The sequence below is a fragment of the Rhineura floridana genome, chromosome 19 (genome assembly GCF_030035675.1).
Source record: "Rhineura floridana isolate rRhiFlo1 chromosome 19, rRhiFlo1.hap2, whole genome shotgun sequence".
Lineage (NCBI taxonomy): Eukaryota > Metazoa > Chordata > Lepidosauria > Squamata > Rhineuridae > Rhineura > Rhineura floridana.
The window spans coordinates 2,199,132-2,225,784 of record NC_084498.1 but is presented as its reverse complement, the minus strand read 5'-3'; the positions used below and the strand labels follow the sequence as shown (position 1 = coordinate 2,225,784).

At 44.2% G+C, this 26,653-nt stretch overlaps 1 protein-coding gene across 17 annotated transcripts in view; it reads left to right on the top strand.

The window, feature by feature from the left end:
* The window catches only part of KIAA1671 (KIAA1671 ortholog), a 103,546-nt gene that overhangs the window by 63,110 nt on the left and 13,783 nt on the right, over positions 1-26,653 (top strand). The window contains exons 1-2 of one of the 17 annotated variants that reach the window (XM_061603225.1): positions 23,540-23,646; positions 24,794-24,880. The exons of 12 other annotated variants lie outside the window; for them this stretch is intronic. In XM_061603225.1, the coding sequence (XP_061459209.1) occupies positions 24,848-24,880 (33 nt within the window). In that variant the 5' untranslated portion in view covers positions 23,540-23,646; positions 24,794-24,847. Of the gene's footprint in view, positions 1-1,835; positions 1,890-9,903; positions 11,329-23,539; positions 23,647-24,793; positions 24,881-26,653 lie in introns of those variants that run through there. 4 more of the 17 variants (XM_061603223.1, XM_061603220.1, XM_061603221.1 and 1 more) reach the window with 4 other exon arrangements.

The following is a 26,653-nucleotide window of genomic DNA, read 5'->3' as shown; positions in this document are numbered from 1 at the left end:
CAAATTTGACAGGTGGGTGAGTGTATATGACGTCAGGTGTAGGGGAGGTGGGTGTGGCCTGCCCAAAATTGCCTTGCAGGCCAAATGGGGAAGCCTGGTAGACCAAGGTTTGGCTGTGGACCAGAGGTTCCCCACACCTGCTATTAAGTCTAGATTGCATGGAATGATTTGTGACATTAAGTGTGTGTGTGACTGTTGCGCTGTCCTCACAGCAGCAGTTCAGAAGAGCCAGAAGTCATGCAATGCCTCTGGGAAGCGTGTTCCCAACACCATAGCTCTGTACTGTTGCATTGAAGCAGTGGTAGCCAAAATGGTGCCCTCCAGAAGCTGCTGGAGTATAACTCTCATAATCTCTGAACATCAGGCTTCCGCCGAGAACTGAAAACATGGTTTTTTAGGCAGGCATTCGAGATCTCTGTCTAATTTAGTTTAAATTTTTGTATGATGGGGGTAGGTTTGGATTGAGTATACTTATTGTTGTTTTGTATTATATGTTATATTTTACTCTGTTATATTTTAGTCTATGTACGCCGCCTAGAGTGGCCGTTAATTCGGCCAGATAGGCGGCCTAGAAATAAAATTTTATTATTATTATTATTTATTATCAGCCATGCTAGCTGTTGGGGCAGATGAGGACTGGAGTGCAAAGACATCTCTAGTGCGCTAGGTTGGCTATTCCTGCTAGATCATCCCCCTGGACTGTGCAGTACAAGTACAGATCCGTTGCCAGTGATGTGGAGCCTTGTTTGATGCTGGTGCATCAGCTCACAGGGTGTCCACGGAGATTCAGTTTCCATCTTCCTGTTTCTGCAGTGAGAAAATGGTCTAGAGGTACACGGTGCAGCTCAACTGCTGAAATACAGCCATATTTTAAAATCCAGCCCTTTGAGCATTTTCCTACATCATAACAGTGAAGCCAGACCTTTTTTTTAAACAGCTTCTGTCTTCCCCCACCCCCCAAGTTTCTTCAGACTCGATCAATTTAAGTTGTGGAATGTGTGCCTTAGTATCTTTCCATCACAGAGTAGGGTGTTTTTTTTTTAAGTACCTAGTCTGAGATATCCTTTTTGGCAAATCGAGAGGATAAAGGAAGCGGCTGGAAAATCAGTGCAGGTGTTGCCTTATCGGGCATTAATTCTCCAGGTTTTATTGGGTTTTTTCCCTCCCTCCCCCCTGCCTCCATGAAAAGTGCGGGTGGCACTAAACGATCACGTACAAAAGAATTGCATTGTGTGTCGTTCCTCACACTCCCAGCTTAGGCCTACATGGTGTAAAGTGTGCTTTTAATGAACCCAGAATTGTTTTGGCAGGAGAGTTCAGGATATTGAGCTAGCAGGCATTTCCTGGCCTGGGTGTTTTTGTATCCCTGGGAAGTGAGCACAGATTGTGGTGTCCTTTCTTAAAAACTGAAATTAAGCATTGTTGCATTATTTGTATGTACATATTAATCTCTTGTTTGTTTAGGGCTGTATCCAGTGCTAGTGTTACTCAGAGTAGACCCATTGAAATTAATGGACATAACTAACTTCAATCCATTAATTTCACTGGGTCTACTCTGAGTAGAATTTAGTAGGATACAATCCTTAATAAGTAGCAATAAGCTGCCTTAATGAAGATAGTAGTGTTTAAGAAACCCGAAAAATAAGTCATGAGCAAATGATGCTGCTTCTGCAATATTTTTTAAATGGTTACCAATTGCGGGTACAGTGGCCAGGTTTGTTTGTGTACACACACAGAGCTGATATTTCCCAATCTTTTTAAAATGCAGTAATCTTGTAGAATTTGCTTTTCTCTTTCAGGGATAAGGCAAAATGTATTACTATAATCTTGTCAATTGCCACTCAACTGTCATGGTGGCTGGAGGTGGAGGAAGCAGCCATTGCTTCTGGGTAAGTCCTTGATTGGCAAACTACCCTTTCCTCATGTGGCATACTTCCTTTGTGGAGACTCATGGTATGCATGCAGTCACCTCTAATGCAGTGTTGAAGCCCTCTGTATACCTGGTTGAAGTTCTCTACCTCCAAGTGTCAATATGAAGGCCAAAAGGCACATCTGTACATCCAATGCTCCACACCAGTGTAGGGTTGCTGGCTGCTTGAAGGAGCAAACCTGCAGTTCAAATGTCTTGGTAAAATGTACAGGAACTTTCAGTGCACAATTTATGCTGCTGGTTTAAATATTAACTGAGACTATCTCTATTTCAGTTTGCACAAAATACTTCACATTAGCTGCTGTGCAAAGTCCTTTAACCTTGTTGCTGATCTTGTTGTTATGTGCCTTCAAGTCGATTACGACTTGTGGCGACCCTACGGATCAGTGACCTCCAAGAGCTTCCATCAGCTCCAGCCAGCACGACCATAGGATGCTGGGGCTGACGGAAGCCATAGTCCAAAACATCTGGAGGGCACCACATTGAGAAAGGCTGCAGGGATGGAGGGTGCCTTGTAGTGATATTAAGGCTCTTGAGCTGTAGTTTCCAAATAGCCTTAGGGGGCATATTTCAGTAATCTGATTTCAGGGCACTGAAGTAATGTTTAACAATGTTTTCAGTTTGCCTTTTGGGCAATGGTATAAACAGGAAAATATGGGAGGCAGTGTATGACTCCTGTTGACACAGAAGGAGTTGAAAACGTCCAAACACCTGTTCTCTTGGGATAACGATCAGCGCAAGCCTCTGACTATTTTTAAACTGTCCCTGACAGAACCAGCTGGCTCAAATGAAGTAATATTTCTAATAAACATGAACCATGATAGTTGTGGAATGCACAATCACTGCAGCCTTACAAGGGGAAGCTGAAAGGACCACAGACTTCCCTGAAGCCGGAGTCATGGAGCCAAATAAATGGGCATGATTAAGATGCAACCAAGTGGCGTTGATCTTTGCTAGGATTTTATTATTTATTTAAAATACTTATACCCCGCCCTTCTTCCAAGGAACTCAGGGCGGCTCACAATTAAAACAATAAACAATCAGAACAACCAATATGCATGCTAAAAACAATTAAAAATAAATTAAATCAAATAGATTAAAACTGTAACATTTTCAGTTAAAAGCTCGCCTAAATCAAACAGTCTTCACCTGGGCGCGAAAGGACGATAGCGAGGAAGCCAACCGAACCTCGCTAGGGAGGGAATCCCACAATCTAGGGGCAGCCATCGAAAAGGCCCTATTCTGTGTCTCGGCAAGAAGAACTTGCGAGAAAGATGGAATAGTAAGGAGGGCCTCACCGGATGATCTTAAATCCGGACAGGTTCATAGAGGGAGACACGGTCTAACAGATAGCCTGGACCTAAGCCGTATAAGGCTTTATAGGTCAAAACCAGCACTTTGAATTGTGCCCGGAAACAGATTGGCAGCCAGTGGAGCTGGTAAAGCAAAGGAGTAGTATGTTCTTTGAACCCAGCTCCAGTTAACATTCTGGCTGCTGCTCTTTGTACAAATTTAAGTTTCCGATTTTATCCCCAAATCAGGCTGTAGCTGGAATATAGCATGACTCTCAAACACCACTTCAGTTTTCTGAAAAGAAAAGGGGGGGGGAAATGTGCTTCCTGTGTGTTCCTAATTCTCTCTGGAGGGGTAGTCGTATTACTAAGTTGCAGCAAAAATAACAGTGTCTTGTTGAACCTTAAAAACTAATACATTTATTATGGCATGAACGTAACACGAACCAGAGTCCACTTCATCCAATGGATGAAGTCTTTTCCTAAGTTAACATTTCGGTGTGATACATTACACACACTCACAACTGTATGTACCCAGTGTAACAATTTTATAACTTAAATGCATGTAAAATCGTTGCAGTGACAGTTCACAAAGCAGCACTGATGATAATACAAATATCCTGGCATGGGTAAGCTAATTTAACACCTACACCTGTAGTATCTTGATTCATGCCACAAGTGCTAGAACAGAACTTCTTGGCAAGTTGTAACTCAGTAGTTCAAGAACAGCCGCATTATGGCCAACAACAGCATGTCCCAGTCTGGGAAGCTGAAATGTTCTCCAACTAGTCTCTGAATCTTGGCCTTCCTGTATCTTTTTTTTTTTTTGCATAGAGACTGATTCTCAGTTCTTTCTTACAGACGTACATGGTATTTTCTACATACCACCACTCACCTAGTTGCCTCTTCTCTCCGGTTGATCGGGCAGGGAAGCTTCAACAACAGTGGTGGGGAACCTGTGGCCTTCCAGATGTTGTTGGACCACATCAGCCAGTAGTCAGGGGTGATGGAAGTTCATAGTTCAGTAATATCTGGAAGACTACAGGTTCCCCATCTCTGTTCCACTTTTTGGAAAAGAGTTAGTCCTTTTTTCTGTCATCTTTGCCAACATCTCATGAAACTAATGCAAGAATATATGAGTGGGTGGGTGAATAAAAAATTGTGCAAGGCTGTGTTCCATTGTTAATATCCCAAGTGCTGCTAAGAATGCCTTTTGTTTTTATACATATATTTTATGTAGTACGGGGTACGTGAGAAACACTGTATGTCTGTAAGAAAGAAGTGAGAATTAATCTCTGCAAAACAAAGATACAGGCCAAGAATCAGAGACTAGTGGGAGATACATTTTATTTACTATTAGAACAAATAAAGCATATAAAATTGTGCATACTTACCCCCAACAATTTTCAACTTATTTTCAGAGCAACGAACAGGAAGCATAGGGTGTTATCTCAAATTTTGTCATTCCAACAATTTATAAATTAAGCCCGCCTTTCAATAAGTTTTTTTTCTTAAATTTAAGACATGTAAATGTGATGTGCAGTGAAGAAAACAAGACACTTACTGTTGAGAGGATAGTTCCTCCCAGCATTGCTTTTTAACTTTGAGACGATAGAGTGGGCATGCTTCCTTCTCTCCTTGTAAAAGGGTCCTGTGTTGACGTTTCTCCTTGCCTGTTGCCGATTTCCAGTGTTTTTACTGCAGCAAATAATAGCATTTGGGGCCCCATTTGATAGGCTATCAACAGCATGAAATATTAACATTTGAACACAGTGCAACAGAGGCACAAATGATATTATTGTGCAGATGTGGAGAAGGGCTGTGTGACATTGTAAAGTAGCAGCCGGTCTATGACCGCAAATCTCCAGTTATCCTCGAGGGCAAGACCTGTGGGCAGACTGTGACAAAAGCTAAGGAGTCAGCGCTAAGGGTGGTTTTATCCACTTGCTTTCTCCTGAATCTGCCCTAACCAGTGAGCTACATTGAATTTATCTTCCACCTGCTATCCAGCATTAACTTACATTTATTCAACCACATATTGTGCAAGAGAAGTTTAAAGGCACGTCTAAAAGTGTCTTGAGTGAAAACTCTTTAAGAACATAAGAACATAAGAAGAGCCTGCTGGATCAGGCCAGTGGCCCATCTAGCCCAGCATCCTGTTCTCACAGTGGCCAACCAGGTGCCTGGGGGAAGCCCGCAAGCAGGACCCGAGTGCAAGAACACTCGCCCCTCCTGAGGCTTCCGGCAACTGGTTTTCAGAAGCATGCTGCCTCTGACTAGGGTGGCACAGCCCAGCCATCATGGCTAGTAGCCATTGATAGCCCTGTCCTCCATGAATTTGTCTAATCTTCTTTTAAAGCCGTCCAAGCTGGTGGCCATTACTGCATCTTGTGGGAGCAAATTCCATAGTTTAACTATGGGACTGGATAGCAAGAAAAGCAAGTTTATTCAGACATTAACATAACTTCTATACAAGAAAACCAATAATCACCAGCCCACCACGTGTTTTCTCCTGTATAATTTAACATGCTGTGCTGTGCACCAGTCTGTTCTGATGTGACCTTACGACTATGAGAGTTTCCACAAAATTGGCTGCTTGTAAAGCAGAAGACAATGCAAAGCAACTTTTGGAACAGTATAATTTAAATGTGGGGAGTTGGTTACTCCTAAGAAATGGGTAAATCAAGAGGATTTTTTTCCTCCTAGGAAAGATTTGTATTACTGAGATATGTAGGTGGAATGATTGTTGTCAGGAGGAGAAGCTGCTTTTAATATAAGATGTGAATAATTCAGTTTTGTGTATGGTTCATTTCACCTCATAACTGAGCAACTTTAAAACTTGTGCTTGTAGAATATGCATGCTTGCATTGTCAAGGTGACTTAAGCCTTATATCTCTGACCAAATACCTTGGTGTAATTGAATATCATTGATTTGTTGTATAGGTGTGTAAAACCCCCGATTGTAATGATGGCTTTTATACTAACGATACAGTTGCAAAATGTGGAGCATTCCTTGATATCAACATGAATGCGGCAACCCTTGCTGATGTGATGCTCCATTGGGTGAATGGGCCCTCAGGATTATAGGCACAAAATGTATCAATCACCAGGATTAGATCTGGCTGTGGTTCCTGTTGGTATCTTCTCAGTAGGCAAGTCTGGTGGAAGAGGTTTGGGAGGGACAGTTAATGTCGCTTTCCCCAAGTATTTCAGTTGTCTAACCTGCACCTTCCCTAGAACTCCAGGTGGCTTTCATTTGTAAAGTGCATCGTGTGTTGGGTTCCACGCGTCTACTCATCTGGTTGCCAGTGGAGATTGCTTCTTTCCTCTCTGGCAAGTGTTCCTGTCTTCATGTGCACAGGATAAGATCCCAATCCCTCACTAGAGAACTTGGGAGTGGTGGTGACTTGTTTGCCTTGTACCTTCTGCAAAAAACCCATATGCAGGCAGTGGAACCTTCTGTGATGTTCCATTTTACATGTGTTATAAGCAGTTAAAACAGGTAATGTTTTGGGATTGGTTTGTATGAGAGTAAATATGGTATGAAGAGAGCAAGCTGTGTGCTGATTGGCTGAGTAAATAGGGGATGGTATGTTTATATATGTGAGAGTTGGCAGTTAGATAGGGCACAGGTGTTAAGGGAGAGAAGGTTGGGTTTTGATGGAGGCAGGTAGGATAGGCAGGCTTGTATTCTTATTCTCTGAGATTTTGAAAGGTAAAACCAGTGAATATCATCTTGTAACCACACACATTCAGAACCTAAATATTAAGTAAACTTGTTTATGTCTATTGCATGTGTTTATTTATTTATTTATTTCATTTATATACCACCTCATAGCCGAAGCTCTCTGGGCAGTCGACAACAGTTAAGAACATTAAGAACAAATATACAAATTTAAACTATTAAAACTCATAAAAACCCATAAAACCAATAAGCCAGTTAAAAACACATGTTATTTACTCTTAGTGTGTGATAAAAGTATCTCTACTTCCACAAGGCAGAGTGCGGGCAGGTGAGATACCACACCTTCCCTTCCCTCTCTGGAATTGCAGTGACCTCTGGAGAAAGGAGGGGTAGTTTCTTGCCCACTGTGCTGAGATGGGAGGGGATAGTGGAGACCACAAATAATGGCTGTTTGTCCTATTAAGACATAAAATCTTTGGGCCTATGGTAATACATTTATATAACCTGTTAAACTGAATGTCCTTAAGCATGTTATGTGACATGCATGCTCTTACGCTTGTTATAGACCCTTTGTCATTTTGGCCATGCATCCTCCTGGCTGTCAGTTCAAACATTATTTTAGGATCACTATTCTCAAGGCCTATAAAGAAGGTGCTGCTGAGTACTATAACATCCTGCCTACATAACCATTGCACTGAGGGCGCTGTTTGTGTGTGTTTACTTGCAGGAATTATGTAGTTTATTCAGAATTTTTTTTTTTGCAATCTCCCATATCATGTTTCCTTCACTTGCTGCCATGATTTAAAAAACAATTAAAACAATAACATGCTGAAAATGCAAGTTGGAATTTTAACACCAGCCTATATTTGAAGTTGTTGCTTTTGCCATGAATTAGGATTGAGCTGGAAATATTAAATTCTTTGTAGGAGATGATGGCTGCTTCTGTTCTCCTTCTACAAACTCCTCTTTCCTGTTGTTGGACTGTCACTTTTTGTAAATGTTCCCCTTTCATTATTGTGCATGTTTCAATTAAAGGTAAAAGTGAATTCTCTGCTGCTAACTTTGATTTATATCAAGCATATCATACAATATCACCTCGCAAGCGATACATGCTAAGCAGGTATCTGCATGTGCATATAAGCTTGGGGTGGACATGCAGGTATTTGCTTAGCATGTATTGCTTGCAGGGTGGTATCATATGAAATGCTTGATGTGTTTAAAATGAGAGAGTCTAGCTCTCTGATTCTGAGACTTCCGAGTTGTGGGTGTGGTGGTCTCTTCGTGGAGAAGAAAGTTCTCCAGCCTTGAAAAGTGGTGTTCTTTCCTGATAGTTGCTAAGTTACAGCCTCAAACAAGTGGGGCTTCACCTCTCCTCCACTTGAGAAAAGCAGATACCCTTTAAAAAATGCTGCAGGAATGCATCTGAATCAAGATAAGCTTATAATTCAGTGGGAAGTTGCTCCTCTGGAAGTTTTGTATAGCAAAAAGTTACCATGGAACAATCTTGATGAATTTTTTCTTACGCTGAAGATGCAGAATTTTGGGGGGAGGGAGATTATTTAAAATTCACTCACACTTGTTGTGTAGCAGTATTTGCAGAAGATAACTTCTAGGCACTACCTGATCTTAGGCAAGCCCAGCACAGGAAAGATGCAGCCTGGTTGATAGGGGAAAAGGAAGGGCAAATTATGGAGATTCCAAGGGTTAGGAGGAAAAACAGGAGCAGGAAAAGTTAAATAAAGAGGAGGGCAAAACAGCAGCTCTTTAGGACCCCAGGAATTTCTCTTGCCCAGTGTCCAAACAACTCGCTTATCAATCATAACTCTGACTTCTCTCATTAGCTAATAACGCTGGCAGGGAAGAGCAGCCAGGCTGGCTGATTTCACAGGTTTCATTGCTTAGAAGGGTACTTGCACATTTTGCTCTGTAACTTTCTTTTGAGAAGGGCTACAGACTTAGTTGTTTGAAAAAATAAAAAATGAAAGCTCAGATTCTGGGCTACCTGCTGGGGGCACCACTGGAGACCTTTGTGGGCAGTATGACACCTAATGGCGATGGGTTGGTGACCCCTGAGTTACAGTGAGGCCTAATAGATCTGACCAGAATGTTGCTCATGAATGTATTCAGAAACCCAACATGAACAGGGCACAAACATATTAAATCAAATAATATAAATCTCGAAGACAGTTTCTTAGGTTAATATCTCCAAAAGGAGTTCCTGATTCTGTCATGGTTGGTTGATGTTGGTATTTATGAAACAATCTGGGATTTATACGACTTAGATTAATATGTTTGTTGCCTCTTTATGTTAGCTCCTGCTTTGAGGTGGCTGCCCGTTTGGTGTGTCCACTCTAAAGCATTCCCTGGGATCCCCTTCAGAGTGCCGTGGGTTCCTCAACAGAACAGTCCATCTCTCCTGAAGGTGCCACTGCTTCACTTATTAAGTAAACTTCAGCCTACAGTGTAGACATTCAGTAGCCTTGTTTATTTCTGGTAACTTTTCATATCACTTATCTTGGGACTAACCTTGGCTTACTAGCATCTTATCCTCACAGCAGGTTTTTCCTTTGTTTTATTTTCTATGTCCTACCTTTACAGAAGCTTGTGGTGGCTTACAAGATCCACAGAATTCTTTTATCTAAGTGGCAGTATCTGTTGGGCAAAAAAAGGGGGGGTGCGTTGGCAATGCTCCCATCAACAGAATGCAGGAGGGGATTTGCTCAGCTTTAATGAGAGTGATTTGCTTTGTAATGACCGGTTTCAAAGCCGGCGGCTAGCTCTGTTGCAGCTGAATGGGTACTTTCCAAGAAGCGCAGGCAGTCCTCAAGGGGCTTCTCTCTAGCTTGCAGGCAAGAGTTAAAAACTGTCCAGGCTGCACGTGACCATAGGCAAACTGTGAATCATTCCAAGGGATCTGCTCAACTCTGCATGCCCAGTCACCAGGCAGATGCTGTTCCCCTTGGTTGCCATGACGACCCCTGCCGTACTGTAATCAAGCCCAGCCCAGCCGCTTCCTGGGAAAGACCTCTGCAGCCCGCGGTTTTACCTAGCTCGCTCATTGTTTTCCTTCCTGTTGCAGAGGAGAAGGGGAAAGGAACTGTGTGGAGATCAGCTGGGAGGATACCACAGCCCTTTATGTTTAGAGTTGCACTCGGAGGTGCCCTCCCCCCCTCCCGAGCACGACACCCCTCCACTTGGAAATACTCCGGTGAGCTTGCCCAACATAAAAGCAGCCGCATCTCTGGAGGATGCCTTCTAGCTGCATACACGCAGAGGAGAGCTGAAATGTGTGGCGCCTAGAGGAAGTCTGGCTTTTTGTTGCTTCTCCTGGAACTGCCAGCAGTCTCTCTACAACATCCCACTCCACTGAAACCCCCTCCCAAGCCGTTCGGCCATTCAGAAGACTTTTCAGAGGCTGTGAGTCAACGGTGAGGCCGGTCTCGAAGGCAGCCGGCTTCCCTTCGCTCTCCCTGGTCTCGTTTGGCTCTCTCTTGGGATTGACGCGGCTCCAGAAACAAAGGAATGTGGTGATGATGCTGAAGGTTATGAAGTGACCTCTAGCAGGGGGTGGGGTCTTCTGTGACCACCACCAATACCTGCCTTTGCAGGGTTAGGTCTCCAGGGAGATATGAATGGCCCATCTGGCGGACAAGTTAAAGAAGAGAACTTCCTCTGTGCTGCTCCCTCTGAAGCCCACTAGGCCAGAAGGGGAAGAAGACCTGTTCTTCTAGACTTCTCAAGTTGAAAAGGAGCTCCCTGGGGTTGTGTGGGAACGAAAGAGAAAAAAGAATGCCGTCCTGCCTCAGAAGCAAGCTATAGTTTTCTGTTCTTTGAACATCTGATATGCCTGATGTATTTTTACTGGGTGAATTTGGTTAGTGGAGGCGTCCACAACTGAGGAAGAAAATTCTTTTAAAAAATTCTTTTAAAAAACTTGAAAACATACCAGCCTCCATCTTCCCATTCTCTTCTTTTTCTTTTTTCTTTTTGCACAAGAGTTTCACTAGATTTTTCGGGAGTGTTTTACTAATTTATTGTTCCCAGGCAGCTCTGATTCCATTTTAGTTGGAGGTGAATTTCTCAGTCTTTCTTTTCACTCCTTCAGACCCGCCCATCTTTATTTGTGTCCTGGAGCAATGGATTACCTCGGAGACAAGTTGACGGTGGCCCAGATGCACATGACTCACTGGGTGGGCTCAGTGCGAAGGTCTTTGCAAGAGGCTCTGAATTTAGTCACAACGGCAGTTGCCCACGAACGAACGACTGGGGAGGGGGCAAGCAGAGCCCCTTTCAAGCGCACCTCCTCATTCAGGCACTTTGCGTCCCGGAGCAGAGAGTCCTTCCGGAGGTTTTCCGTGCGCAGTCAGCAAAGGCTTTCCTCTCTGAGGAAGAGGCAAGCCAGCTCGGAGCAGCCTGACCTTGTAAGCACCTTTTCTAGCTGCTGATGGGCTAAGGATGTATGATGTGAACTGAGCCATGGTTGTTGCTGTTGCATTCTAGGCTGGTAACCCTGCTTTGTGTCTGTGGGTGCTCGCAAATGTAATCTTTGTTTAATTTTAAAGAGGAAAAGGCCACTTGTTCTTTTAGTGGTTTCATCTTCTCCTCCGATGCAAATTGCATTGTTGGGTGTTCCTTTTAGATATTCTAGCCTTCATTGTCCCAAAGGTACTTGCGTGACAGGGGATAGGACCGTTGCTCATTTGTGCTTAAAATAACCCCAAGGCATAAGTCAACACTTAGACAAGAGACATGAGGGTAAGAAAGAAAGCACTTCTGGTGACATATGCTGGAGCTCTTTCCTACGTAAAAATCTCATCCTCTGCTCCGGAATGTTGTTTTCCTAATTCCAAACTTTGGAGGGGGGAGCAAGGAGAGATGGCTGCGCACTCTCTGCTGTGTGCTGTCTCTCATCAGGGCTTTGAATCTGAGCTTTGAAAATGGGACCAAGCCATCCCTCCCACTAAGTCCTTGACTGATCCCGGATTCAAGTTCAACATGCTGCTCTGGCCCATGCTCTTTCAGGGCTCCTTGGCGAAATAGAGAAGAGCTATGTTTGCTTTTCGTTCTCATAGTGAATGCTTTAACGCTTGGATCCCTGTCCTTGGTAATGGGGTAAATCCATTCTCAGGAACCAAGTGAAAGGTGTCTTGTGCACTCATCTTCAGTTTGCCCAGAAATCTAAACCTGTCCATGGAGAGAGAGAGTGTATGAACAGGGCCATGTGGACGTGCAGTGATATTTAAAGTTCCAGAGTGCACCAGAAAAGGGTTTCAAGAAAGACGTTGTTAGTTGCCTTGCTCACCCCCAGTATAACACCAGGGATGGCTGCTCTGATTTAGCTTCAGATGGCAATTTGCCTCCCACTTTGAGAATCATCTGGTGCTAGGGACATTCCTTGTTACTTTGAGAAATGTATAGATAGGAGGAGGTGTATGTTTGTATGAACAGAAAGTTCAGGTGTTGGTCAGGATAAAAGCGGTCCTTATTCAAGCATGCGCAGAATCCATCCTGAAACTCTCAGCTGTCCTTTTTATTTTTTAAAAAAAGTTTTTTGTTATGGATGGATGCAGGGACGAGTGCAAGAGTCTGGCATCTTAGTCACTGGGCTGAGGGCTTCTGCACAGTTCCCCTTCCTGAGCTTGTCAGAAGCCAAACCAGTTATGCAAAATGAACAGATTGATTTTGACTTATTTGCATGATCTCTTCTCAGTACAAAATGTGGGTAGACTTCATATGGACCCAAGTTTATTTTTTTTAAAGCAGAAGATGGTAATGGTGCACTTCACAAACTGTTCAGGCAATTTTGCCATGCAGCTTTTCAATTACCACTTTGAAAGCATTGGGGCATGGACAGGCTTTCTGTTTCTGATGCTGGTGTGAATCATCATGAAATTTGTTCTCTGACATTGCGTTTGCTTGCATATTCCAGAGAATAGATAGCAAAAGTTAACTATTTTTAAGTGAACAAGGGGACTTCAGCACAACACCAGTGAAGCCAACTGAGTGGGCCAGATCTCTAGCTGATCTGAAGAGCTTCTGAAACAGTATTTCCAAAACATTTATTCGCTTCCCATCATTTTCAGAATAGAAGCCTGTTTTTGCTGTCTTGTTGCACTTATGCCCAGAATGTAGGAAGTGAACACATGCTGCTGAAACCTTCAGAGTTAATGTCTTATCAACCAATCATACCAACACAATCCAACAACCTGCAGTTTGGTAGAATCATAGACTTAGAAGTAACCCTAAAGGTAATCTGGTCCACCTCCCTGTCAATACTGGAAACTCACTGCTACAGCATCGCTGATAGGTGAGTGGGCTCCATTATTCAGCATAAATTCAATGCATATCGCCAAGTGATACACTTCTTGAGAAAAAGGTGCTAGATGGGAGGAAGTAAGACACATTTGGGTATGCATTTGTTAATAAGGAGGGCCAGCTCCGATGTCCCAGAAAGGCTCCCTAGACTTTGGTTTGCGCAGGACAGGCCGAGTTGCCCTCTCCAGCTTTCTGACTAGTGCCTAGGAGGAATATTCCTCTGGCAGGCTGGCTTTCCCCCACTCAACCTGGGCTTAAATAAATAAATATTGTGAATTTTGTGTGGTTTTGTTTTAAACTGCTTTGATATTTTTAATGAAATATTTTAAATAAAATAATAAATAAATGTGCCCAGCAGCTTCATCCCTTCTTGTTGCATTGCCTTCTACCCACACCCCTCAGGAGGCCGCATTGGATGCCCAGGAGGGTTACTCTTGTGTCTGACACTCCCATCCAGAAATGAGTTGCTAGGGCCACATCCGCCACATAAGTTCTGTATGCGGCAAATTTGGCTGCTCCCCTGTCACCTCTGACTGGACTGCTTCGGAGTTCACATGTTGGTATAAGCCCCATTGCAGAAGTGTGGCTTCTGCATTCTGATGCATGAGTGTTCTAAGAGCAAAGCGTTAAAAGTAAAACCGTCCCCCGTGGCTTGACCTGTTCTTTGTTGACTCTTTGGCTGCCCTGCCAAAGAAACTAAAAGACATCATTGTGTAAGAGGCAGGGGAAAGGCAGATTGTTTCAATAGCAGAGCTAGTTGCAGGAGGGAATGTACCTTAAGTGGTGTCAATCAGAGCTGTAGAGATTAAAAATGAATTCAGAACGATCCCTTGTTAAATGAGTTGTTTATGGCTGATCCTGGTTGTAGAGCGATTGGGTGCCAGGAATCGCCTCCATCTGTGCAGAGAGTTTTCATGGTTAACTGGATGGCTGTTGGCACAGGACCAAGTTATCTGAAGTAAATTTGATTCATTCCAGCAAATATTTGTTCATGATGAGAACTTTGACCAGAAAGAGTGAGGTCAGCGCGTTGTCTCCAACATTGAGCCTGCATCAGAGAATTGCTATGGTTGGGGTTTTTAATTTCCATTATGTCATCTAATTCTTAGCCCAAAGTCGCCAGGGGTTATGCCTCAGGTGCTGGTCCTGCATAAGTCCTATTTGGAATGAGTGGGGAGCTGCTCAAGAGCTTTAAGGGGGCTGTGTTGCACCTACCGCACCAGCCATTATTCATAACAACAATTTCCAGGATTCTTTGGAGGAAGCCATGAAAATTTGAACTGGTACAAAACTGACATAGGTTTGTGTTGTAGAAAATCCTGTAGACACAGGCAGGAACATGGGAGGTTGCTTTGTACAAAGCCAAACTCTTCGTCCATCTACCCAGGATTGTCGATACCGACTGGCAGTGACTTTCTGGAGTTTGAGGCCAAAGTCTTTTCCCAGCCCTACTTAGGCATTGAACCCGGGACCAAAGAATAGAGTCCCAAAAGGACAAGCTAGACTGTTGTTAGCTTTAGGACACAGACTCCAGCATCTGATGTGTGTCTGCCATGCACCCTGTTTCATCTGTTGGGCACCCTGCACGCATGCAAGGCAGGCCGTAGCAGTAGAAATTTGGGGCAGTGACTGCTTAACTTGTCAGCAGGATTTATAGCCTGCTTTTGTCTTCTTGGCTTCCTCCTTTTTGCTCCCAAACCCTATCTCATCCTAACTCCTGGTTCCTGACAGGCGTGGCTTCCTGACTTGTTTTGGTCCTGAGCAGAGGGAGAAAGTTTCCTTTCTAAACCATCCCCCCCCCAGTGGTTGTGTTGATGTTTAAAGAAACAGTCCCTTATCACAAAGAGTGTCTCTGTCTCTCTCTCTCATCATAAATCTGTTCCTCCACCCCAGACACTCCTGTCTTTATTTCAAGCTTGCATCTCTGATCATAATCAGACTCTTCGGAGTTTGGCAAAGCTTCTTGCTTCGTGACCTAAGAAGGGCTCTTGATCCTGTGCCGTGTCTGGCAAGCGCCTACAGATGGCTCCTCAGTAAGGAAGTCTGAGTTAGGGAGTCGAATTAGAAAATACCTTTCGGAGCCTCAGTTGAGGCACCATGACCTCATACCAGCAGGGCTGTCTCAACCTGGCCTTAAAAGCTGCACAGAGGGGCAAGGTTAATGTTGGTATTTTACCCCTTTACTTGCATTTGGGATTCCTTGTGAACTGTACTTCCACGATTTTGCAGACTTGAGTACAAGGAAGGATTACCAATTTAACACCCAGCTGGCTCTACCTCAGGCATATTGTGTGGTACAGCCTGTCTTAGTTTTGAGTTCCTCGTTGGCAACTGAATTATGTAGTGGGCCAGCCCAATGCAGAGCTCTTTTTATGCTTTCTAATTTGCAAACTGACTTTTTAAGTTGTGGCAAATATGCTGAGAAAGAGCTGTAAAAAAAGACCATAGAGTGGTGATGTAGAGAGAGGGCTGGCGGAGTGAGGTGGTGGTTTTCATTTCACAAACAAACGGTGACAACACAAATCAGCTGAATTAAATTAACAGAGGCACTAGAACCAGCACGCAAGCGGTTGATGGGTTTCCACTCTTAATAACCTCTTTTAATCATGCTGTGGGATTTGCAGGCAGCAGAGGCTGGGCCTCTAAGAAAAAGGAAAGGCTTCTTCTCTTGACTTGAATCTTTCCATCTCCATTTTGCGAATGGTGCCCTCCTGAAGCCATGTCTTGCCAAGAGGCAGTGAAGTTGATATGTTAATACGTGATATTTATAGCTAACGTATGCTAGCAGAGCACAGTAAGAAGCCTCGCTGCTCACTCTTGAAAATGGACGTTTTGCATTGGAAATGTTGTACCCTGGACCATGCACACCTGCTTGGCTATTAGTGTCTCAGTCTTCAAGGGGGGTAGCATACTGCACTGTTTTCAAATTTTGCGTGTCCCTTTAAAATGGTTGCAGGAGTTGAACTGGGGTTTGGAACTTGGAATGTAGAATTGTGACAGAATGTGTGTATCAAGTGTCAATCTGATACGTCAGCGTTAAGTAGAATTATTATGTTAGTTAGACCTTACAGTTAGAATGCAAAATGGTTGACCAAATCCAAAAGCTCCCTTTTTGTTTGACCCAGTAATAAGTACAGATGATCTTGAGCAATCTTTCATATAAGACAGAGTTTTTGCCATCCATACCCTTTTCCAGAATACTCAGTTTCACATTACATTCTCCCTCTTCCTCTCTGTTTCCTGTTTTTCTCCACCAACGGGCACTCAGCATTTTGGCACCACTGAGTATGCTCAGTCCTCATTGGGCTGCTGATAGCTACGTCTTGTGTATGGGTGGTGCCGTTTGGGCTGCATAGGGATCAGCACTTGAAGAAGCTCTGGAATGTTTTTACTGTACTTCTGTTGCATTGGGGATGTATGTTTATATCTTACAAGTCACTTCATGGAAAGATGATCAGGAGATTTGGGCTGCAGTGTCACCAATATGCGGATGACACTCAGCTCTATCTCTCGTTTAAATCTTCACCAGAGTCAGCTGTGGAGACCATGTCCAAGTGCCTGGAATCCGTGAGTGGATGGATGGGAAGGAACAGGCTGAAGCTGAATCCTGATAAGACTGAGGTGCTACTCGTGGGAGACAAGGGAGGGTTGGGAGATGTTGACCTGGTGTTCGATGGGGTGAAATTGCCCCTGAAGGACCAGGTCCGCAGCCTTGGGGTTGTTCTTGATTCCAAGCTGACCATGGAGGCTCAGATTTCGGCAGTGAGCCGGGCAGCTTGGTATCAATTACACCTCATTCGTAGACTGCAGCCCTACCTTCCTGCTCATCAGCTCCCACTGGTGGTACATGCCCTGGTCACCTCTCGGTTGGATTACTGTAATGCGCTCTACATGGGGTTACCCTTGAAAACGGTCCGGAAATTACAACTTATACAAAATGCTGCGGCTCGACTACTTAAAACTGTCGCCGCCAGGAACACATCACTCCAGTGTTATTCGACCTACACTGGCTTCCAGTTATTTTCCGGGCCCAATTCAAGGTGTTGGTATTAACCTTTAAATCCCTATACGGTCTCGGCCCAGTTTATCTGATGGAGCGCCTCCAGCGCCACCAACTAAGCCGCCCAACCAGATCAGCCACACAGGGCCTTCTCTCCGTCCCACCAACGAAAACAGCTAGGTTGGTGGGGACAAGAGAGAGGGCATTCTCAGTGGCGGCCCCCACTCTCTGGAACTCCCTCCCGTATGACCTTCGACATGCCCCTTCCCTGAATATATTCCGCCAAGCTTTGAAGACCTGGCTCTTCAGACAGGCCTTTGGGACTTACGGGGAGGGTTAAATTTTTACGACCAATAGCCTACTACTCTGTACTGGAACTGTTTTATTGTTTTATTGTTATATTGTATTTTATGATGTATTTTATTATGATGTAATGTATTGTTGTTAAATTGTACGTCGCCTAGAGTGGCCATTGGCCAGATAGGCGACCCACAAATTAAATTATTATTATTATTATTATAGTCCTAGTTATTCTAAAAAGGGAATAAGTTGAATCCTTCTGAAGATGCATCCCAGGAGCAAGTGGCATTTAAAACTAATTACTTCTGGGTACATGCAAAGAGAAACCTTAGACAGCTATTAAAATATGTTTACATAGACATGTTGGCCATACATCAAACTTTTACTAAAAAAAATCTGAATAGAATAATCATTGTTACCTTTTCATGTTTGTAAGTAGCATCGAGCAACCTGCTGAAAAGGCCGTGTGATGCTGTGGATTAAGAGTTAGAAGTCTGAAGAGTTCCCCCTTTGGGGGAGAGCCATAGCTCAGTGGCAGGGCACCTGTTCTGCATGCAGGAGATCCCCAGTTCAAGCACCGACATCTGCAGGTAGGACTGGGAAGGAACCCAGTCTGAAACTGGGGAAGGGCCTGCTGTCAGTCAGTGTAGACAGTACTGAGCTAAATGGACCCAAGGAACTGATTCCATATAAGGCAGCTCCCTCTGTTTTTATGGAATCTCTTAGATACGAGCCCTTCCCCATCACAGGTTAGATTTCAGCTACGAAGTGGGGATAATTTTGGATAATTTAGGCACTTTACAACAAGTGATAATAAACGTTAGTATATCAATCAGCTGAAATGGCAGAGATACAGAAATTAACCTTTTGTACTTTTGTTTATGACGCATCTGCTGCTGTTTTAAGCATCCCCTCCCTTCCAGATGCTGCAGAGTAGACACATGAGTTGGTAGACTAGTAGGTGCCACCCTCCCTACTCCTTTATCGAGGAGGCTTAGAGGCAACAAGGCTTCCTAGCTGATGGCATGCCACTTTGGAAACTCCCTCCCTAGAGAATCCCACCTGGTCCCCTCTCCCTCATAATGAATAGGAAGCTGGTGAACATCATTCTTAGGAAACCTTGTTGGTTCCTGATTGCTAATTAGTGCTTATTTTATTGCTATTCTCCAGCTACTATTTTCATGTGTGGTAGTGGTGGTGGTTGATATGTAAATTTTAACTCTTTTTTTACAAGCTCTCTCAAGCACCTGTTAGTAGTGAAAGGTGGGAAAATATTTGCCAATTTATCTGTATGTCAAATAATAACAGTTTGTTGGTTACCTTCTGCATGAATATTAGTTTTACTATCTTTCAGCTCAGTGTACCTCACTGGAACAATGTAAGATGCTTTTTTATAAGTTGAGAAACTTTTCATCATTGTCAGAGCTTCTGTTGCTATCTGAGAGCTTCTCATTCTTTTTTAAGAGTGTGCTGGAACATTCTGCCAGGAAATGTGAAATTATTTTTCTCTGATTGGGGAAATGTTATCTTTCATATGAATATTTAAGGTGAATCACGACAGTGTCAAAGGAGCTTCCAATGAGCCTGTGTTCTTGCAATGCAACCAGGTCTAACCCTGCATGTAACAGCAGAAAATAGTCTTGCCGGAGGTGACTCTTTTTAACTCTTTTTCCACGTTTGGCAGCCAGCTCCGTCTTAGTATTAATGAGAGCTGTTTCCAAATCAGTTTTGACTTCATTCTGATTTGTCAGGCATTTCCTAACTTGCATAGGGTGGGGCCATTTCTGTTCTCTTTGTGCAGGTGTCAGGGTTGGTGGTTTTGGTAGCCCTGTTCTCACTTTGCAGATGGCAGAACTGAAGTTTAGAGAGATTATGTTGAGGGCTGGATGGTAAGTAGGATGTGAACTTGGGACTCATAACTCTCCAGGGCACTCCTTGTTGGACAGCGCTTCCCAAAAATATCTTGTGCCATTGGAGGGATGCAGAGGAAGTGTAATGGCATTTTTGCCAGAGACTGGCTGAGAAGTTAGCGCCAGGCAGAAGAACAGAATTGCTTGGGAGGGGGCAATTTATAGATCTACCCTCCCCTTGCTTCCTTCTGCGTTCTCCTATTGAATGATGGTGCCAGCCACCACAAGAGGGGGTGTAGATTTGAATTCATGTCTCCAGCCAAAGATGTGATCCCAGATAATGAGGCATTGCTTTTATAGTTAAGGTATTGCTCAGTCTTTTTGCCTTGTCCCTACCTCCCTTTTGGTTAATGTACAAAGAGTTCTGTCCTGCATGCTTTTAGGAGATGTTTATTAATGATTTACACCATAATGTAAATCCAGCATAATGCCAATCCAGTTCCTGCCAAACAATGCGTGGCAAATGTTTGACTGCGGAGGAATTTGGAAGATGGATCACTGTTTGTGTTTTCCAGAAAGGCCTCAGCGGCTGTTCCTTAGATTGAGACTTCAGTGCCTCATTCCATGAGGGAGTCTGTACACTCTCTAGCACTTTCCATCTAAGTGCTGGCTGATGCTTGCTAGTAGAGGAACCATTTTGTGGGAAACTTTCCCCTTCCATTGAACCCTCATGCCTAGTTGAGATGCAGAGCAGGTGAGGTGATAGGTGGACCATAGGACATAAGACTGCAGGAAGAGATTTTCCTGTAGGGAAACATTGACTTGCATGTAGAAAACTAGCATATCAGTTAGAAACCTAGGCTGGCAGTCATCTCCCTGCTGTCTGTTCAGCCCGGTTCTGCTTGCCTGTCAGCTGCTGCAGCTTTATCTCAAACACCAGCTGTTTTTTGCTGGATCAGGCTAGACAACCTGAAGAAGCTTGAGCATCTCCAGAAAGTTGTATTCAAGATCTTGGTATTTAAGCAAGCAGTTTGTGGCCAGGGATAAGCAGAGTCTTTCTCTAGCTTGCAAGCTTTCAAACTCATATGTGAAGAAATGTGGTTACTTGCTTCTAAACATAGCCGTGGTGCTGAGGCCTGTGCAGGATTAGATACACAAAATCCTCAGTGTGCATTCAGAGAACACTAGTGAAGCCGTCTTAATTATATCAGTTCAGTTTCCCTGCCCTCCCAGTTCCTGCTTCTCTGTTTTATAAAACGTCCTCTGATCATAGTGCAAACATCACCACCTCTTTGCAGACCTGTCACCCTCTTGATGAGGTGGCCTTTTTAAAGTTTGCTTTGCTGCAGCTGGAGCCGCCTGGGGTGGTAGTCTTGCTCTGCAATTTTGCAGACCCCCTTGTTTCCGTGTTAACCTTTGGAACAGTGCTTAACTGGGGGTCTCTGAACCTGTGAAAAGGGGGTGCCTACCCTTTACTCATTGCATCGTGATACCCCCACTTTCCTGCTTCTGCTGCTGTGGCATTCTGATGTGAAGGCCGTCTCTTACTCCTTGACATCTCATGATGGCTTCCTGGACCTCCTTGAGGCGCCAGCTTTCTCCACTTGCCTTGAGGCCTACCCATCAGGTTCACCACATTCCACCTCCTTGGATTTTTGCCATAACAACTTCAGCCCTGCGATTTTAGCAGCTGGGCCCTCCTTTCATCCACTCGCTTCCCCTGCATGTCTCAGGCCTGCTGCACTTAGATGTGTGCAGCTTACGTTCAGGTGAGGGTGTACGCCGCCATCCTTCCTGCTTTCTCTTCTTTGTGCCCTTTCAATTCTGAGCGTTGTGGATGGGTTTAATTTTTATTTGTCATGTTTCTTCGGGGGGGGGTTATGCCTGTGATACCCACCTTGAGCCTTCTGTGCAAGGTGTGCCACAAATCATAAGAAATAAATACCACCTACCACCCCCCTCCAAAATAACTTGCAGGGTCTAGAAACAGCAAACAAAATGCTTATGGAGTCTCGGTGCAAGTGGCTCCATAGAGTGATGGCCTTTATAGGACTCTGTGGGAGACAAATGCGTAGCTTGGACCATTCAAGCAGTCGCCTTGTTGCATAGCAACTGTGGAGCTGCAGCAGGCTGTTATTATTAGCAGTGAGAGCGTTCAACCGCACGGCACAGGAGTAGGTGGGATGTTCAGTTATGTGTTGAGAAAATGAGCGGAGCTCACAGTTCCTTGCCCTGCTTAAATATAGCGATGAGACGTGTGCTCCTAGTCGGCAGAGTTGACCCAAACACATAAGTTCTTCTCTCCTGGCCTTCTGCAAGGTGTCAGAGTTTTCACCTGGCTGCCTTGTACGTGCATTTCTGAACCTGTGCCTGTCCCAACTTGCTACTAGTGACATTGTGATTTTTATCTACATACATGTAAAGCATGTGTGGAGATGTGATTGGTGACTTCCCCGCTAATATGGGACTCTCTTCACCCAAGCTGAAAGCCTGGTCACGCTACAAAGCAGAACTGGAGAGCGGGGTTGTTTTAGTTTGGTTTGGTTTTAGTTTGTGGGGTTGGTTGTTTTGTGTGCGTGTGTGTGTGTGTGCAAAATCCCTGGATTGTACCGTTACAGGCTACAAATAGTAGGGTTGGAGCTGCATATTTGAGCCCTGCCCCCCCCCCCAAAAAACCATGCACCATGCACAAAAAGTGAGCTTGTTATGGGGAAGGCTTGTGTCCCACCTGCAAAGTGTTGAATTTGTGTGTGTATGTCAGATCTGGACTTTCTTGCCTGCACTCTAAAATGGTACAATCCAGGAATGTTTTGCCATCTCGCTTATGTACATCAGGCTGGACCCCAAGGGTTGTATCCAACTAATTTCTACTTAGAGAAGACCCATTGAAATTAATGGACCCAAATGAGTCATGTTCATTCATTTTGGTGGATTTTACTCTGAGTGACTAAGATTGGGACTGATGCTGGTGGAAGAAGCATTTTAAATCAGCCTTTTTGAATGGGTGATATTACAAATGTCTCAGAACACTATCTAGTATGTCTAAACTACGCATTTAAACCAGTTTCTATTATCTTTAACTGTTAACAGTTTTCAGCTAAAGAGCTCTAGAAAGAAACACGTAACAGAAAAGTATAGACATCTTCTCAAAATGACAGGTCTAAGATTTGGTGAGAAAAACCCATGACAGTTAAAGGTACTCCTTTTTAACATTTCTTATACTCTATTATGGTCCTGGATGGTTTAGGTTTGAAATAACTGACATTTTTTACATGGAGGGTATTGGGAATCCACACTCGGGCAGTGTGTGGCTATAAGACGGGTGGTGAACCTCCAGCCTCTGAGCCAGTCATGGCCTCCAAGGGGTCAGTTTGGTCCCTGAGCCCATTTCCCCCAAACCACACACACCCAAACTCAGCACTGAGTAGCCTCCACCCCCTCCCACCCCTGCTGTAAGACACTCAGAGGACAGTAGCTCAGTGCTGGTACATTTATTTATTTATTCCATTTATACCCTGCCTTTCTTTTCATGATAGAAACCCAAGGCGGCTTACATGTGGTTCCGGTGCGGTCTCCCATCCAGGCCCTGACCAGACCTGACCCTGCTTAGCTCCAGCAGGGTGCTGGCCTCATGTGCCTTCAGACCATAACCTGGGACTATGCATGCAGGTCTTTGCCTGCAGAAGGATGTAGGTTTGATCCTGGCATCTCCAGGTAGGACTGAGGATGTCTGCTGCCTGAAGCCCTGGATGGCCACTGGCAGTCAGTGTAGGAGACATAAGCTAGATGGACCAAGGGTCTGACTCTCAGTGTTCCTGTACTTGTTTCCCAGCACCCTGCCACCTGATGGGACCCCAGGGCACGCCTTATAGATCGCACCCCTTTTTGGCACCCCTAAAATGTTGGCTGCTCCAAGCGATCCTCTGGTGCTGGCCCCTTATTCTCTTCTGCACAGTGGGTCGAGCTGGGCTGATGCAAGGGCTCCATTTCTCCTCTGCTTCTGAAGAGGATTCAGCATGTACAGGGAAACGCTGTGGGAAGCCTTCCAGATAATTGCCATGGCTGGTGAGGTCACTGGGACAGGATCCTACCCATTTCTAGGAACTGTTTATCTGTTGCTGCAGCAGCTGCGTGGAGAGAGAGGAAAGTGCCCGTAGCTCACAAAACTGCTCTGCTTACAGACGTTTCAGCATTTGATGGGGTTTCCTCACCAGGTCCAGAAGAAAAGGGTTCTTATGTTCAGATTCTTGTGTGCAAAGTTACCCTGTTCAGTAGTGAGTATTTGGAGGTGGTTTGGATGTTGTATGTGTGGCCTTGACTGGAGACAATGTGTGGATTTTGCCTTTCCATTATATAATGTCAACCTGGCCAGTAATTTTTTCAAGGAAAATGTGTGCCTGTTCTGTATCACTTCATTACCACTCAGCTCAGTTAGAGGAAGGGAGGATGGGGATAGGAAACCTTGAGTGATGTCAGGGTTGTCACCTGATTAAAATCTTGCAGTCAGTTTGATCACTTAAATTTGTGTATGTGTAAAAGCAATAGCTCTTAAACACACTTTTTTGTTTTGTATGATGCGCTTAGAGCAGCTTTCCCAACCCAGTGCCAGATGATTTGAACTACAACTCCCATCAGCCCCAGCCAGCATGGGTGATGGAAGATGTAGTCCAAAACATCTAGTACAAGGTTGGGAAAGGCTGGCTTAGAGGCATTCTTTACATTGCAGAGCTGCTTGTCATTCTCATTTTTTATAAATCCTTGTATTAAAAATGTATTCTTTAAAGAACACATCTGCTGCCTAATTAATTGAGGGCACATTTTTAGTCAATTCAAGCGTTTTTAATTGATTAATTTAGTTAAATTGATTGATTAGAAGTTGCAGCTTTAGTAGCCATGAAGAGCACATGACTCCTGCATTCATAAAGTTGTCCTGGCAGAGGGTGCGTTGCTCGTTTTCCAGGTGCAAGCCAAGGTGCCCCGTTTGACTGTTAAGCAGGTATACAAGTAGTTATTCACCCAGTCACTGGTTGCAAGGTAGGATCACTTCTGGCTGGCTAAATGCTTTGCAGGAGTTGGTGATTGTCTACATCTGGGTTGCAAGTGGCCCTTAACTTCCTGGGTGAGCAGAAAGGCTGAGGGACATTTCTCTGGGCTGAGATAACTTTTGCTGACATGGGTTGCTGTACTAAAGGCCAAAGGTGTATTGTAGAGGCTGCCTGCCTCCTTGCGCCCTGTCCCTTCTGAGAGAAACCCTGGAACCTTCGGATCCGCCCACTGACTTAGAACATCAGGGGTGTGTGACGGAGAGGTATTCTTGAGGGTGGTAGGGCTTCCTTCTGAAAATTTGCCAAAGTCTGGTTAAGAAGCGTAATAGGGTCTGTGTATTTTGGCTGATTCTTTGGTTGTGTATCGTGTTTTCAGTGGGATAGTGTGGAGAGCATAGCTGAACGCAGCTAAGCAGGTACCAAGGTTTACATGCTACACCCCGAATGCATCATGTGTATCCTGGTGAGTAGTTCCATTGCAAAGCCATGGCATAGAATACTGCCACATGTCTTTTGGAGTTATTGGTCTGCAACTTTAGTGGTGGTGGGGCAATGTCTTGAAGTCTTTATAGTGCTGCTTCTGTATGGTGAGGAAATCTCAGTGTTCTCAGGTGAGGAAAATTCATTTTGTGGGGACTTTCTGGTGGCTTTTGCTGCAGTGGCAAGAACGTAGCTTAAAGAACAGACTGAATATCAAACTCTCACACATAAGGGCAAATCTCGCAACCAGCCCACCCATTTGGCATAGCACATTTTGTATGCAATTTTGCCTAATAATCTCGTTTCACTAATATATGCATCCTTATGTATACTATCCTAGTATATGCATTTTTGTACTCCTTACTTGACTGGAGAACTTTATTGCAAAATTAAGAAAAATGTGAATCTCAAAGGATGGCCTGTGTTTCGGTTCACATATTGTTTTGGAAAGTGCGAAGCTGGTCTGTTCACCTTTCCCAGTGCTGCACTCCTAGTGAGTGGAAGAATTTAAAGAGCAAATATTTAAGTGCCTTAAGGTATTATTGTACCTTCTGCTAAAAAATAGCCAGGAGAACATTGTGGTAAAGTGTTGGGCAAATATTCACTGGAAGCCTTAAGGAGTCCCTTGTGTAAACAAAAATGGAAGAATTCCTACTCTATTCCTGTGTATTGGCAGACGCTGTTTGTCCTGGTCTCAACTAAGAAAATATCATGGGGTCTGTGTTGGGAGATCCGCAGGGCTTAAATTGGGACCCTTCTGATCTATGGCTGGGACTTGCCTTTCTGAGCTCTCATCAGTTGCGCTTTCTTGCAGTGTTCTGAGGCACAGAAAGGAGTGTGTGAATAAAGCCCCGTGCTTAGCAAGGCAGTGTAAATCTTTGGATTGGCCAGACCTGGTATATTTATTTATTTAGAAAATAAATATCCCACCTCTGGGTTTGTTAAAATATATACTCAGCATGGTTTGTAGTGTAGAATTTAAAACAACCCATTAACTAAAAGATGTTCAAACTAAACTATTTAAAAGGAACCAGAAGCAGCAGAAAATGTCCCAAAAATTCTAAGAACCAAAAACGTTGTCGGCGCAACAGGCCTGTTGAAAACACAGTCAACTTAAGTCAGGTGTGGTGAAGTAATTATCAAGCAGGTTCAACTCATTGCATGCTGCAGAGTTCTATATTTCTTTGAATTTGGTTTCAGTTTGCTTCACATGACAACAGCGATAAGGAAGATACCAGAAAAAGTTTGTCTTAATATTTTACTGAAGAGTCTAATTTTCCCCTGATGAAGGCTTGACTGCACAAGCTGAAATGCGTTGGGCTTTAGCATATTTTACACAGAATTTTTTTTATATACAAGAAATCAGTGGTGCCTCTGTGCACAGAATAAAGCTACATCTTTTCAGCATTCTGGTCTTTGACCTCCTATTTGTGCTTCCAGTGAATGCTTCACACTTTTATCCTGTTGAAATAAACATCTGTTGAAATTAAAATGTCTTTACAAGGCAGCAGAGAGTCATATAGTTTGGGGGCAAGGTGCTCCACAACCCAGGGGCAGCCACAGAAAAGCCCCCCCCCTCTCTCTGATGTTGAGGCACAGAGAAGCCCCTCTGCAACAGATCATGGGGGCCAGGGGCAGTCCTTTAGGTGAGCCCTCTGTATTTTTCCTGGGCAACAGAGCAAACCTGCCAGCAGCTGAGCCTTGAGGACCCTCGGTCGGGGAGCTTCCAGGTTGGCCCACTCTGGCTGGGCCCTGG